A 15,545-nucleotide genomic window follows, 5' to 3' on the forward strand; every position below is an offset into this window, starting at 1 on the left:
GTTGCATTTTATTTTTGGTGATTGTTTCCTTCACTGTGCAGAAGCTTTTTATATTGATGTAATCCCAATAATTTATTTTTGCCTTTATCCCCCTTGTTTCAAGAGATGTGTCTAGAAAAATGTGGCTATAGCCAATGTCAGAGAAATTACTGCCTGTGCTTTCTTCTAGGATTGTTATGGTTTCAGGTCTTATTACATTTGGGTCTTTAATCCATTTTGAGTTTATTTTTGTGTGTGGTGTAAGAAGGTAGTCCAGTTTCATTCTTTTGCATGTAGCTGTCCAGTTTTCCCAATACCTTTTGTTGCAGAGACTGTCTTTTCCTACTGGATATTCTTACCTGCTTTGTCAAGGTTTAATTGACCATGTAATTGTAGGTTTATTTCTAGGTTTTCTGTTATATTCCATTGAACTATGTGTCTTCTGTGCCAGTGATCACCATTGTGATTACTATAGCTTTGTAATATGATTTAAAGTCCTTAATTATGACAACTCCAGCTTTGCTCTTCTTTTTCAAGATTGCTTTGATTATTTAGGTTTTTTTTTGTGGTTCCATACAAATTTTAGGATTGTCTGTTGCAGTTCTATGAAAAATGCTGTTGGTGTTTTGATAGGGATTGGATTAAATGTGTAGCTTGCTTTGGATAATAGAGACATTTTTAACAATATTTGTTCTTTGGATCCATGAGCATGGAATGTCTTTTCATTGCCTTGTGTTGTCTTCACTTTCTTTCATCAATGTTTAAAATTTTCAGAGTGCAGGTCTTTCATCTTTCTCATTCTGTGTTATTATAAATATTCTCCCTAAGGGTATTAAATTTTTTTTTTTGCTTATAATTGTATTACATTTGGCAATAGTATCCTCGGCTAAATCCCAGGAGCGAGGTTAGTGAGCTCTGGCAGTTTAGTCTCTTTTACATGTTTCTTTTTTCATGTGTCATAGGGCCAAGTAGTAGCTCCTTCCTCCTCAGTCAAAGGAAGGTGTGTTTTGATGAGTTTGGCTTTGTGTATGTATGCATTCATTTAGAGTGTTAATGCCTTCCTTTAAATGAAAAAAATTGAAGTTAGATAATTCGGATTTGGAAAACATGAAAGAATGTAATGCCTTGGCATGGGGGATAAGCTAGTGTTTTTCTGTGTAGACATATTGTCCAATTTCATACCACCCTGTTTGCCCAGAATGTGCAGTGCATAATCACAGTCATTAAAGGGTATGATCAATTTCAGACTGTTGACTTATGAATTTGCAAGGATATGGAATGTAGTTACCCCTTTTATTTCCTTTTGTCAGGGTAGAGAGTGATACAGTATCATTAGAGATTTTTAATGCCATATAAAGGCAATGAAGTAACATAGCCAAAAGCTATATCTCATGAAAGATGTAAACTCAAAATATGCAGTGACATTTTAATAGCATTCTAAGAAAACAAGATAGTCCATCTGTGAATGATTCATTCTTCCTTTCTTGTCCACTGGAATTGGAATTCACTGATTTGTTCACTGAAGCTTCTGTGCAAATAATGAACATGTAAGTGGTTTTGCATCACTTTCCTCCTTATTTATTATCAAGCTAGACATCTAGTAGTAGCTGCTTTGCAAATGATTCATCTCAAATTTTTATAATGTGGGATGCCTGGGTGGCTCAGCCGTTGAGCGTCCTCCTTTGGCTCAGGGCGTGATCCTGGAGTCCTGGGATGGAGTCCCCCATCCCAGTCCCTGCGGGAAGCCTGCTTCTCCCTCTACCTATGTCTCTGTTCCTCTCTCTATATCTCTCAGGAATAAATAAGTAAAATCTTAAAAAATTTTTTAGAATGTAGTTGTATTAAAATTGACTTAATAATATTGCAGCAAAATTGTTCTCATTTGAGAGCTAGTCCAGAAAAGCTGAGTTTAATATGGAAAATCAAAACAAAACAAAAAAACTCCTTTTAAAAAACAAAAAAGCAAAACATACAAACAAAAAACAAAGAAACACCCCCAAAACCCTGAATCATCTGGATTATGCCCCCAGAGGAGTATGAAGCTCCAGAAGAGTGAAGATTCCAATTCTTTATTGGAAATAAGTGCTTCCAGGGCAAATTGGTAAGTTTGGTCAGTTTCACGTTGGTGAACTGAATAAAACGAATGAAGTTTATTTAAAACAATATCCTGAGCCAGAACCTCTAGGTGACACTTAATTACAATTCTTCATTTGTAAAGACTGAATTACGATTTCCATTCCAAACAGAGAAATAGCCATTAGGAGTTTCTATCATTAGATTTTACCTATGGTTCTCTTAAAGTCTCTGAAATCATAAGTAAATGCTGTCCTATCTAGAGAGATGTATTCTATATAAATGTCAAAAGTGTGTTTATTTGAGGTAATTTTCTTTAGAGAAGTCAAGTATTAGTTGCTACTAAGAGCTAAATTAACACTTGTATACAATACAAATAGCAGTTTACATTTACATTTACTGCCTGATGCCTGATGTAATTATCTCATGTGGTCGTCCAAATAACCAAGTAATAATCTTAAAGATGAAGGGAGTAGTAGTAATGATAAGAATTGGGTCTGGTGATGGCACCTAACATTTATAGTTCACTATGAGCCAAACACTACTAAGTAAGCATTTATGTGGATCTTTTACTTGAATTTAGCATCTTCTAAATTAGTAATTATTACTGGCAAACCAAGCACTTGCATGTAGAATCTCAATAATAAGAAAAGAGACCTCCTAATTCTTCTACTGTAATGGAACTGTGTTCAGATGAATACGCTGCTATACATATTTCTTTATTGACACATTTCTGAGTTCCTTGGGCATATTGGACATTACAACCCCTTACCAGATGATCTGTTCACATTAGTGGAGGGGACTGCTATGCCCATATTGAGTTCCTACAGGTAGTGGATGGTTGCTGTGGCTACTAGACAGCTCTGTCTGAGAGTCATATGGATGCCATGTTTTATTACATCTTCAAGCCAAACTCATCATCTTTTCTCTGTTTCCTGTTTCTGTATGTGCATGTGTGTGCTCACATACCCCCCTCCCCACACTGTTACACATTCTGTTGTCTTCCTCTTGTATTTGTTATCTTGGTTGGTGGCAACATATTTTGTCCAGATTCTAAGTCAGTTAGCCTTCTGCCCTCTCTTTGAACACAACTCCAAACACATACCAAAGTATTCATTATGTTGTTTGAATTTACTTTTTAAATATCTTTCAGAGCAGGATTTTTTTTTAGATTTATTTATTTATTTATTTATTTATTTATTTATTTATTTATTTGAGAGAGAGTGCACATGGGGAGGGGCAGAGGGAAAGGGAGAAAGTCTTAGACTATGTGCTGAACATAGAGCCGGAGGTGACTGATCTCACAACACTGAGACTGTGGACCAGAGCTGAAATCAAGATTCAGTCAGTTTACCAACTGGGTCACCCAGGTGCCCCTCAGAGCAGGTATTTTTAAAAATTATTCACATGAATTATCTTTCAATTCAGGTTCAGCTGTCCTAGCTATCAAAATACTCTGGGCTCAGTTTTGTCTACCTAAAGTTTTTCTTCCATGGTACAAAGAAAAGTGATCTTATAAAAATCCAAGTCTAATGGGGTGTTTGGGTACTTTGACTGTCTGACTCTTGATTTCCACTCAGGTCATGATCTTAGGGTTGTGAGATTGAGCCTAGAGTTGGGCTCCACTCTGAGCATGGAGCCTGCTTAAGACAATCTCTTCCTGTCTCAAATAAAAATAAAATTAAAAAATAAAATAAAATAAAATAAAATAAAATATATAAAATAAAAATATAAAATAAAATAAAATAAAATAAAATAATAAAATATCCAAGTCTGATCATTACCATTTTCCCTCTTTAGACCTATAGTGATTTTCCCTGGAATAGTGGTGGCTCAAAATCCTGATACACATCAGAATCATCTTAGAGCTTAAAAAGAAAATGTGAAGGCCAACGGTCTGAGAATTCCCTGGAGTAGGCCCCAGGCCCATGTCTTTTCTGAAAGCGTCACATATGTTCATATTGCCATATATCTCCTTGAATATCTAAGGGAGATAGATAGAATGTGTCTAAATGGAACTTTTTTCTCTTAAAACCTGTGCCAACTTTGTTTTCTCTATGTTAATTGAAGGCAACTCCACCTTTCAAGTTGCTCAGAACTCCCATGACCACTTTAAAAATATATCTACCTCTCTCCCCAAACTGCAGTTCTTGATCTCCCTGTTCTATTTGTTTTTTCCATAGCGGTTACCACTTTCTAACATACTATGTATATTTATTTTTTTCATTTATTATGTTTGTTGTTTAGTTTTAGCTCCCCTGGAGTAGAAGTGTTTTGTTTATTGAAGTATACATTGCCTGACACGTGGTAAGATATTTGTTGACTCTGCAAAAACAGTCATACCAGAAAATGACTAGCAGTAGCAAAATTAATAGTACTAGAGGATATAAAGGACTTGGGTACTGAAGTGCCATTGTCCATGTGTAGCTCTGTGTCTCAGTTTCTATTTGTAAAATGTTTATACTACTATGTACTTCATAAAATAATTGAGGATTAGATGAGACAATTTCTAGGAAGCACTTATCTCCGTGACTGGCACAAAATAAGTACTTAGCCAATGTTAGATGCTGTTAGGTGAATGGGAACCATTGGAAGAAGTGTAGCTACTCTGAATAATTTCTCAGGTATATTTCTTCCAAGATTAGATATGCTATCTCTGCAATGCCTGAGAAATGAATATCTTACATAATGATGGCCAACAAGATTTCCTTTCCTTTCTCAAAGGCAATTTTTTATATTTCAGGATTTTAATCTTGCTTATGATATACTTAGAACACTTTCTGACTGACATTCATTCTACCCATGAAAGCTAATGCATTTGTACCAGTTTTCCTGAATCTATCTAATCTATCTATCTAAGTTCCAGGCCTTTTATATCTGTCTTTGCAGCCTGAAGAATGCTTCCAGAGTCATTGCACCCTCTGGTCCTTTCATTCCACTTGCAACTGGAGTCATTTCTTTCCACTCTTTGGGATTCTTCTGATTGGCCTTTATCTAGCTTTTACAGTATGAAATTGAACCAAGTTACTGTTTGTTGTTGTTTTTTATGCACAACTCCCCTAGTATACTTTATAAATGCAGTGGGATGATGGGTAGGGGAAGCCTTGAACCTTTAGCCTAATGTATTTTTTTATCCTAGTTTTATTATCTCAATTCAATAAAATTTAAATACTTTTTTAAAATTAATTAAAAGTGAATATGAAACCAGACAATGTAACTGGTACCCTCTGCTGATATCAGTCCTTCTAGAACATTCCAGTATTAGTCATAATGAATTAGAAGATTTGTGCTGCGTGTCATTGATAGCATAGAAGACAGTGGAGAATGTGGACACAGCCAGTTCAGTTCTTGCATCCTTTTAACAAATGGCTATTGAATAACTTCAGCCTATTCCTGTGATGTGAATACAGAGTGAAAATCAAGATTGTAGTAGACGAGAGAGATGGGACTTTTAAAAGAAGAGCTAGAATAAAGGTAATTTATCAAGTGCTCTGAGAATGCAGCAAGAGGGAGTTGGGGTATGATTCTTAAAAAAGTTATCTCACTAGGGTTCTTGTAGAATCAACAAGAATTTGCAAAACTTGGGGCGTCTCAGAATTTTAGGGTAGGGGTAACAAGAGAAGCAAAGGGAGCAAGATGGAACAAGGGTACGAGAGCATAGCTAAAATTCCTGTGTGGCCCAAGCATGAGGAAACTGGTAAATGATAAATCTAAATGATCTATTGGGGTCACCTTGTGAATGGTCTTATCTGACATACTACAGAATATGGATTTTTATCTTGTGTAGGATTTTTATGGAGGCCTTTTATTACATCTGTGGTAGCAGTATGTAGGCTGGGAAAGAAGGGTGGAAATACAGAGAAAATAGTTTTTCCTTTATATTTAGAGGACATCAGAGAAGAATCAGTAGGTCATGGACAACTGAGAGAAGGTCTTGGTGAAACTATAGAACAATAGTTTAATAAGGAATAAGAATTGAATCACATAAGTCAGTCAAAATAAACCCAGAAGGAATCTATTGTGAAACATACTACCAATTGACAAGGAATGCCATAATTGGAATTCTTCGAATAAGTTTAGAACAAATATTTTAGGAGGTAGGGTTACCAGGTAAAATATAATATGGCCAGTTAAATTTGAATTTCAGATAAACATTGAATGATTTTTATTAGTGTATGTCCTGTGCTTAAAAACTATTGTTTATCCGCAATTCAGATTTAACTGAGTATCCTATTATATTTACTTAGAAAAATTGGTAATCCTAGTATGATAAAAAGGTTATGAGAATGCCCCACGATCACACTCAACAATCTGATCCTTCTTTTGGTGATAGTGTTACCATATTTGTTTGCAGGTGTGAGGTATGGGCTCCAGTGAAGCATTTTCTGGAACACAGGAAGAACCTTTTGGGGAATCTTTTCTACATTTAAGTGGCTATTAGGGATTTCGCCTTAGAAAATTGTAAAAGTTACTTGTGAAAAAGAAAAGAGAGTTTAAAAAAAAGGGGGGGAAATTGAAACTACTGAAAGCATCTAATATTCAGTGGACTAGATGGATAATGTCTTGTGTATTCCAGGAAACAAAATGGGGTGTCATCCCTCCTGAGAGGGATCATCCAGTTTGCTTTATCAAGTGTGAGCAAGGCTGGGTTGCCACTGTTGTTTATGCTCCTGATATACAGTGGCTCTTGTGTTCTGGCTTCTGTTTTTATTAGGGTTGTAAAAACATTACAAAAACTAACAATAAGCACTCTGCCAAGAAGGTGAGGTCATAGTAATGACCTCACAGGGAGCCAGGTCCTTAGAAGCCTAGAGACCAACAGATAACTGGACTTATAGGGCAAAGAGTACTGGGAAGGGGCTTATAAAAGGACATATGTGTGGCCCAGGCACCCTGGGCTCTGGGATGAGTTCTTTTTGGGGCCTGTCTGATTGCTGGTAAGTTTATATTTATATTGCTAGGCTTTCTGATTTAAATGAAACAGTTTCTGTTCTTATTCAAGTAATCTCTTAAATCATGAAGTGGGACAGAATGAAGCCATCTAGGAATGAAAGTATTTATCCTCACTGTAGTCCTTATTTTCTATTTTATTGAAGATTTTTTTTTAAAAAAATTATTTATTCATGACAGAGAGAGAGAAAGAGACACAGGCAGAGGGAGAAGCAGGCTCCGTGCAGGGAGCCCAACATGGGACTCGATCCCGGGTCTCCAGGATCACACCCCAGGCTGAAGGTGGCGCTAAACTGCTAGACCACTGGGGCTGCCCTTATTGAAGATTTTTTTAAGAAGATCCAGAGAAGTCTGATTTTTACAGATTTTTAAATTACCTCTTTTTGATGAATGTAGGGAGAATGAGGTAAAATAGCCTAGGTTGGGCAAGAGAGTAGGAAGAGGGGAAACATAAGGAATGAAAAATAAGAAACAGGAGTGACTGTGACCACTACATTTAAAAAATACATATACTTATTAGGATAAGTCTCTTGTATTTGAACAAAATTTTTGCAGTGCCGTATATCTGGTGTAATTATACCATTTACATGGAGTGATTAAATATATGCCATAAATTTGTGATGAAAAATGAGCAATAAGTGGCAGTGTAATTGAAAAGAAAATTCTTTCTTTGGCATTGTTTTTTTCTCCATGATAGCTACTATATAGAGTAGGAGAATGCATGCAGACACAACTGCAGGGATTTTCTTTTATAATTAAAAAGATTACTTGATCGTCACTAAAATAGTTCTTGGAATTAATATTTTATGTTTCAGCCATGAATGTGGGAAAACCTGAAATGTGAATTCTCCTTTAAATGAATTTTCTGATATGAGTTTACTTATTATAGCTTTGCTGCATATAATGATTAAATACTCATTTTTCTGATAGGATGGATTTCATAAAACTGGCTGGTAACTGTGGAGGAACGTTTAGGATGAAAAAATATCTAAATGTATTTGCCTGAAGATCTCATCATAATGAAGTAATTTATATTAATTGGTATCTGTCTCTGTTGGAAAATTATTTAAGGTGGCTAATTGTTTAAAGAAGGATTACTAAACATCTTAGTTTGCCTGGGGCAATTCCAGTTTATGTTTGTTGTCCTGGCATTGACTGTCGTTTAACATTTTACGTTGACTTTAAAAAATGAAGTATTATCATTAATAGCTGCAGTAAAATAAGTCAGCTTGGGTTTGATAAGCCTCCACTTGGTACTTCTAAGCTTCTCTGCAGTCTCCTCTGGGATGTGTGAGTGGACGTGTGCGTTGAACAGAATTTTCACATACTTGAGTCTAAAAGACAATGTGGGGTAATCTCTCTTTTCCCTCCCTGTATGCTCCCTGTCAAGGACAGCATGTGGAATACTTGTTGATACAATGAGCTCGGAGAGAAGTCGTGAGGGGCAGTTATCTGCCTCCAGTCTGGCAGTGGTTGGGGATGTCTGGGGATGTCTGGGGCTGTGCGGTCCCTCGGAGCTACTTGGTGTATGGGCTGGGTGGATAGTGGCAGGAGCTGCATTTGAGGGATAGTGAACCTGCTAGGCTACCACTTAGTTGGTGTAATTTCCAATTACAATGGAAAATTGTGAGGTAGAATAAGTAACAAAAATAGATATTGAATAGTTCTGCTTAGAAATATGTTCACTTTTTGCTATAATGATTTTTGTCATTTTTACTGTAAGTTTACAAATAATTTTTTTATTGGCAGTACCTTTTTTAAAAACATTATAACAATTATAATTACATATTTAGTGATTTTATCATCCCTGTTCCCTCTTCCAAGTGTCTCAGGCTAGACAATAAATGGATACTCATAATTTAGGACAAGTTAAAGAAGAATATGATAGAGCAAAGACCTGCAGAATGAGGCCTCTTGGCCTATTTCAGCCTAACCTGGAATGGTATTAAGTTTTAAGAGGTTGAAAAAAAACCCCAACAAGCATGTGTAACAGAGAACTTATGTGTCCTTACCTGAAATATTTACTATCTAGTTCATTACAGAAGAATTTCTATGTCTGGTTTAGAGTCTGTGGTAAGTATGTTGGAAGGCTACTTAACGTCTAGTTTATCACAAATGTATCTTTTCCTCATTTACCAATTTGGAAATTACTGCATTTTTGGTGTCCATGTTATAAATTGCATGATGTAGCATTCTATAGGCAGCCACAGACTATAGTTTGTGATCTTTTTCAAGAGCAGAGGTGCTCACAGGTGGTTTGCATGGCTTACTGAGGCCCTCTTAGGATGTTTATGAGGTTGAAGTTATTTTATAATAACAGTATACAGCATTATTTTCCTTTTTCACTAAATTGATAATCACACTGATGGTACAAAAGCCATGGTGAGGGCTTCAGCACAAATCAACGCAGAGGCACTAAACTGTCCTAATCGTTCTGATGTTCTTTACTGTCCTGCATGCAAGATAAAAAAGCCAGTCTCACCTAAAAATTCCTTGATAAAAATTCCTTGATAATTATATTTTAACCCTTGGGTACATACCCTTTTAATTTCACATGTGATGAGATGGAAAATATGCATAAAACACTTCCCCTGATGGTTTTCTTGAGGACAATTTTGTATGCAATTTGAGTTGTGACTTATAAACTAGTTACTTTTTAGGAAATGCAATTTTAGGAAAGATTTTGCCATTTTTTCAGTGTAGCTGATAAGCCATGGCTATTGGCAGCCATTTTCTCAAAAATTAATTGAGTAAGCCTATCAATACTTTAAGAAAACAATTGATAGTATTTGTTGCCAACAATACAATGTGAGCTTTCAGTCAAAACCTAGAACTGTGGAAAACTTCTATCTTCCACTAAAAGTTTAGTAGCTTTTCCGTACTTAAAGATTTTGATGAAGATAGTAGTGGTGACATAATAAATGTGATTTTCAAAACTATTGTATAATAAAATGTGTCAGCCAATATTTTGCCAATGACCAGTGCATGGTACAGAATCTTGCCTGGGTAAAAGATCCATTTAAAGACGAAGACAAATTTTAATATGAGTACAAAAAATTCTTTGATACTATATTGACACTAACCTTTGGGAAACTACCACTTGTCTTATTTTAGTGCCATATAAAAAAAAGAATATCTACAATTATCTGAAAAGTATATTAAAATACTTCTTTTTCTAACTAAATTGTCTGTGTGGGACTGGATTATTTTAATTTCAACCAAAACAAAATATTGGTTACAAACAGATGTGGCAGTGAGAAACCCAGCTGTCTTCCAGTAAGCCAACCATTAAAGAAATTTGTAAAACATGTAAATAATTACTGCTTTTCTCACTAAATTTTATGTTATTGTTTTGGAAGTTATAATTATTTTTAATAAAATATTTATATTCATGAAATGAGCTAGTTATTTTTAAATGAGTTAGTATTTAAATTTTTTTTTAAATTACTAATATGGTGAATTATCAATAGATATAACAACTCAGATAAACACAAAGGTCTTTGGAGTCCTCCATATTTTTTAAAATGTAGAGGTACTGAGATCAAAAGTTTTGAGAACTGTTCATCAAGGGTTTAAGCCATCACTTTGAAAGACATTGAAATATAACAGCTGGAAGTACTTTTATGAATAATTAAGTATAAAACTATCTCATCTAAATTTTTTCATTTGGTTCTATGGCACGATAATTTTATCAGCTAGTTTCCCTTTTTGTCACATAAAAAAAAAAAAACTTTTCTGTTCTTTTTTTCTTCTTTATCAATTCTCACAGCAATGCTGGTGTAAAAACAACCCTGCTAGAGGCTCATTCTGAGATGGGGAGCACTGAGATTCTGGAAAAGGAGGCCTCAGAAAGTCTCAGTAATGGTACCCGCAGCAACGTAGAAGCAGCCAGGAGGCTGGCCAGACGGCTTTATCAACTAGACAGATTCAAAAGGTCGGATGTCGCAAAGCACCTAGGCAAGAAGTACGTTCTGTACTAGGGCTGGTGTTTGCATATGTCCTCGTTTGTGTCTCATTTTTAATAGCTTGAATTTGAATAACAAAGTCTGTCTTGTTTTCTTATAGCAATGAATTTAGCAAACTAGTTGCAGAAGAATATCTGAAGTTTTTTGATTTTACAGGAATGACCCTGGATCAGTCTCTCAGGTATGATTAAATATCAGTTCTGTTCTTTTTTGCTTCCAAATGATTAGTTCTGAGAAGAGAAAGTAATGCTGAAACTAAAATCTGATTTTTCTTTTTTTTAGAGCACAGTGACTTTGTGATCTTAGCCCAGATAAGGCATTAGTAGAATGAAAATTATATTGTCTTTATAAAAACACACATGAACTCATATTTTGTATCTAGTAGATGACATAGAAAAGAATAGTGACAAAGTAAGTCTTGAGAAGTAGAATCTGGGAATTTGGTTTTCAAATGATCAGTTTAAAGAAGGCACAGATTTATAATAACCAAATAGCCTTCTAAGATGATACTTTGGAATTAATTCATGAATGGAATAAAATGAATATCACCATACTAATAAGCAGAAGATATCTGCAAAACTGTTTTAGGTAGTAACATATTTTGCTCATCTGTTCAAATTAAAGTTTAATAAACACACTGATCCTCACTTTTCACACCATATGGTACTGTAAATTTCTAGGAGCCACTGAAGGTAAAACCCAGTCAGCAGTTACTCTTATAAACTTTATAACGTGTCAGAGCCTGGAGGAATTGTGAGATCATCTATGTAACCCTATAGTTTTATAAATCAGGAATCTTGAGAGGTAAAGTGAGGGTGTTTGGATTAGAATGCACAATAGTGACTTATTCAGTGGCACTTCACGTGAATTGAGGGCATGCATAGGTTTTCCCACTGAAAACAGATAAGAGGAGAGGAAATATCTATATTTGTAGTTTGCTTTCTGATGTGGTTTATAAAGGACAGTTATGAAAAATTAAAGTTTGATCAATATAATTTAGATTTAACAAACTAAGATAGCAACATTTTCATCATAGAAATAAGATTTTTTTAAAAAAATATTTTATGTATTTATTCATGAGAGAGACAGAGAGAGAGAGGCAGAAACACAGGCAGAGGGAGAAGCAAGCTCCATGCGGGGAGCCCGATGTGGGACTTGATCCTGGATCTGGGGATCACACCCTGAGCCAAAGACAGATGCTCACTGCTGAGCCACCCAGGTGTCCCAGAAATAAGATTTTTGTATATTTCTTTTAATTATAAGATTTCTTAGAACATTTTAAAGGATTTTTTTTTCTTCCCATTAGGGAAGTCCATGTCCATATCCTTTGTCAAGTGAGGATTTTATCACTAATAGACAATACTCTTAGTGACTCTGATTTAGATTGGTGTGTGGTTCTAGGCATATTTTTACTTTTCAAAAATTTTTATACATAAATTAATTTATTCTTAACCTAAGGAATAAATTAGGATTTTGGCTCCCAATTTTCTTCTCATATAAAAAGTTAGTAATATAATATGATAATAGGCAAAATAAAATTAACAGAAACCTACTGTACACAGGATAATAATATAGTTGTAATTTTAACAGTGTGTCGGTAGCAAATACAATCAATCATACAGCAAGATGACAAACAATGATCCAAGTGTAGTTTTAAAACATAGCCTACATGGTTATGGGTTCAGTCTTGAGTGTTCTTTGTTTTTTATCTGACCTATCTTTTAAATGGCTACTTGTCACTTAGTCATATGGGAGAGTTACTACCTTCCCAAAGCATTTCTTAATGTATTAACTACATGTTATTGGTATTGCCTTTCATCTTTTATATTGACATTTTATAGAATTAAATAAATTCATATTGAATGGCTATCTAGTAAGTGATTTAAAAAAATAACTGTAGAATATCTATCTTACTTTGTATAATTAATTTCTTGTATAGAATTAACTTTAATTGTCAAACATGAAGAGTATGGTAATCTTTTCTAGTTTCACTTTTTTTTCTCTTAAATCTTTTTAAGGTATTTCTTTAAAGCATTTTCTCTTGTGGGAGAAACTCAAGAACGAGAGAGAGTTTTAATACACTTCTCCAATAGATACTTTTATTGTAACCCAGATGCCATTGCTTCACAAGGTAATTTGATGCAAATGTTTATATTTCCAAAAACAAGTCTTATTTTTCTCACTATGAAAGTTATATTTTATTGTGGAAAATATGGAAGATTATACAGAAGAAAATGAAAATCATCTAGATATCTCTAATTATCTGGAGATAACTATTATTCACTGATATATTTGCTTCTGCTCTATTTGTACAATGTTGAATTCGAATCATTCCGGAGGTTTTTTTTTTCCTGTTGTTTCCTTTTCGTTTTGAGCATTTTCTCATGTCATTAAATATTCTTTAAAAAACATGATATTTAATGACTGCCTGATATTCTTTTCATTTTTTTTTACTTTGCTTTCCAGTTCCATAGTATGACGAGATGCTTTAAGTTGCTCATGCGGTCACTCAGAGATTTTACATGCAAAGCATATTGTAATAAATGAAATGCCAGTTTTCTTATTTCTTCTCCCTATACATCTGATCTCTAAATTTCTTGAAGTGCATGTTTGCTTAGTTTTGTGGTTAGGGATAATAATGTTTTGGGAACATTTACAAATCGCACTGGAGTTTGTAGTGTGTCTCCAGTGCTTTGGTTTGATATTCATTGTAACAGCACTGACCACTGACTTTGGTTTGTGATTTTAATGAACTATGAGTTTATATTCGTTGTATTATTTTTAAAATGCAACTTTAAACTATTTATTTTTCACCCTACCAAAAGGTTTCTCCTTGATGTTGATTCCTGCAATAAAGCAAAATTTTCAAAGTTTGACGCATTCATTTGCCATTGGAGAATCTTTAATAAACACAAATCTGAAATAGATCACTAGTACTAAATGCACAAGAAATAACAATTCTGTCTTAGCTTCAGTATTGTCAGTTAACTGGGATGAGTGTACTTATCCCCCAGCCTCTGCCCTCTAGTGTGTAGCTAAATTAGCTAACAAACTGATCATTAGAGTCACTTCCTCTCTGTGAAATGGAAACTTAATTTTCTTTAGTCCTTTTTTTGATTATATTTAGATTACTTATTCACTGTTTCTATCACTATCAGGATTGAGTAGAGAATGAAAGAGATAGAAGGGAGTTGTTTTTATTAAAACCTCCTTCAAATCTAATAAAATGTTGACATTCCTTTTTTTTTTTTTTAAGACTTTATATATTTGAGAGAGAGAGAGAGAGCAAGAGAAAGCACAAGCAGGAAGGAGGAGCAGGCTCCCCGCTGAGCAGGGAGCCTGATGGCAGGACTTGATCCCAGAATCTTGGGATCATGACCTGAACTGAAGGTAGACACTGGACCAACTGAGCCACCAGGTGCCCCATATGGTGACATTGCTGAGTGAAATAAGGAATATGGATGTGTACACTCAACTGGACATTGATAAGGATATATGAGAGTTGGCTGCTAAGTTTTACAAATGCTTTCAAGGAATTTATTTTAAATGTATTTAAAATTTAATAAACTGGAACTGGAATAAATATACTTTTGGGCATTTAGTAGCATCTCCTTAGAGACCTTAATGATAGAAATCACCTACTATACTCAAAGGCATACTCCTGAAGAATAAGTGGTCTTTAATTCATGAATTCAGGAATTAGGAAGGTCTTACTGTATATTTGGCATACACTAATAAGATTTTTCTGTATCTGCAACCACCTTTGTCTACTATACTTAGTTTGAAAATTGCGGGAAAAGAATGAGAGAAGTAATTCTAAGGTTTGGAGATGAGAAGCTTAATTCTTAGTGCTTTTTCTTTTCCTTTATAAAGTAAGGAGAGAGTGATGTTTCTGTCTAAATGTGACATTATACGTCTGGTTTAAGCAACATTTTCCCCCTGAATATTTTTCAATCTTTACAGATTATTGTATTTTTCAATCTTTACAGATTATTGTATTATTGTATTTTTGTTTGATCCATAGTATCCTGGACCAGTCAACCTACATGTTGCCTTTAATGAATTGTCAAGAAAGAGGATAACTGTTCCTGCCCATATGTTTTTAGCCAGAGAACTGATACCCAGACAGTACAATGAAAGACCCAAATCTTAGTTTTCTTTGACTTTTGCTTCTTTCTTCACTTTCCTCCCAGGAAGTTAAAAAAAAAAAAAAAAAAGAAAGAAGAGTAGCAAATGACTTATTTTTGCTTCTGTATCTTGTGTTACAGAAAATTGGGAAAATGTAAATAAAAAGATAAAAATTATCTCACTATCCAGAGACAATAATCTTTTAATATAATGTTACATATTATTCTAGATGTATTTATATTTAAATGGTACCATACTGCATATAATGTGTTTTTTATATAATAATTTATTGTGAACTATTTCAACATGTATACTTGGACAACATTTTTAGTGACTTAAACGTAATAGGATTGTGTTTTTGGAGGGTTTTATTTACTTGTCCCCCATTGTAAGCAACGTTTCTTTGGATACACTTGTATTTTGTATAGATCTTTATTTCCTTAGTGAAAA

General features: G+C 34.4%; 1 protein-coding gene across 1 annotated transcript in view; it reads left to right on the forward strand.

Moving 5' to 3' along the window:
* PSD3 (pleckstrin and Sec7 domain containing 3) overlaps positions 1 to 15,545 on the forward strand; it is a 569,820-nt gene that overhangs the window by 237,295 nt on the left and 316,980 nt on the right. Inside the window, exons 5-7 of the mRNA XM_041753212.1 lie at positions 10,772 to 10,966; positions 11,068 to 11,148; positions 12,986 to 13,098. Coding sequence (XP_041609146.1) covers positions 10,772 to 10,966; positions 11,068 to 11,148; positions 12,986 to 13,098 — 389 coding nt within the window. The remainder of the gene's footprint in view (positions 1 to 10,771; positions 10,967 to 11,067; positions 11,149 to 12,985; positions 13,099 to 15,545) is intronic.

The sequence above is a fragment of the Vulpes lagopus genome, chromosome 4 (assembly GCF_018345385.1).
Source record: "Vulpes lagopus strain Blue_001 chromosome 4, ASM1834538v1, whole genome shotgun sequence".
Classification (NCBI taxonomy): domain Eukaryota; kingdom Metazoa; phylum Chordata; class Mammalia; order Carnivora; family Canidae; genus Vulpes; species Vulpes lagopus.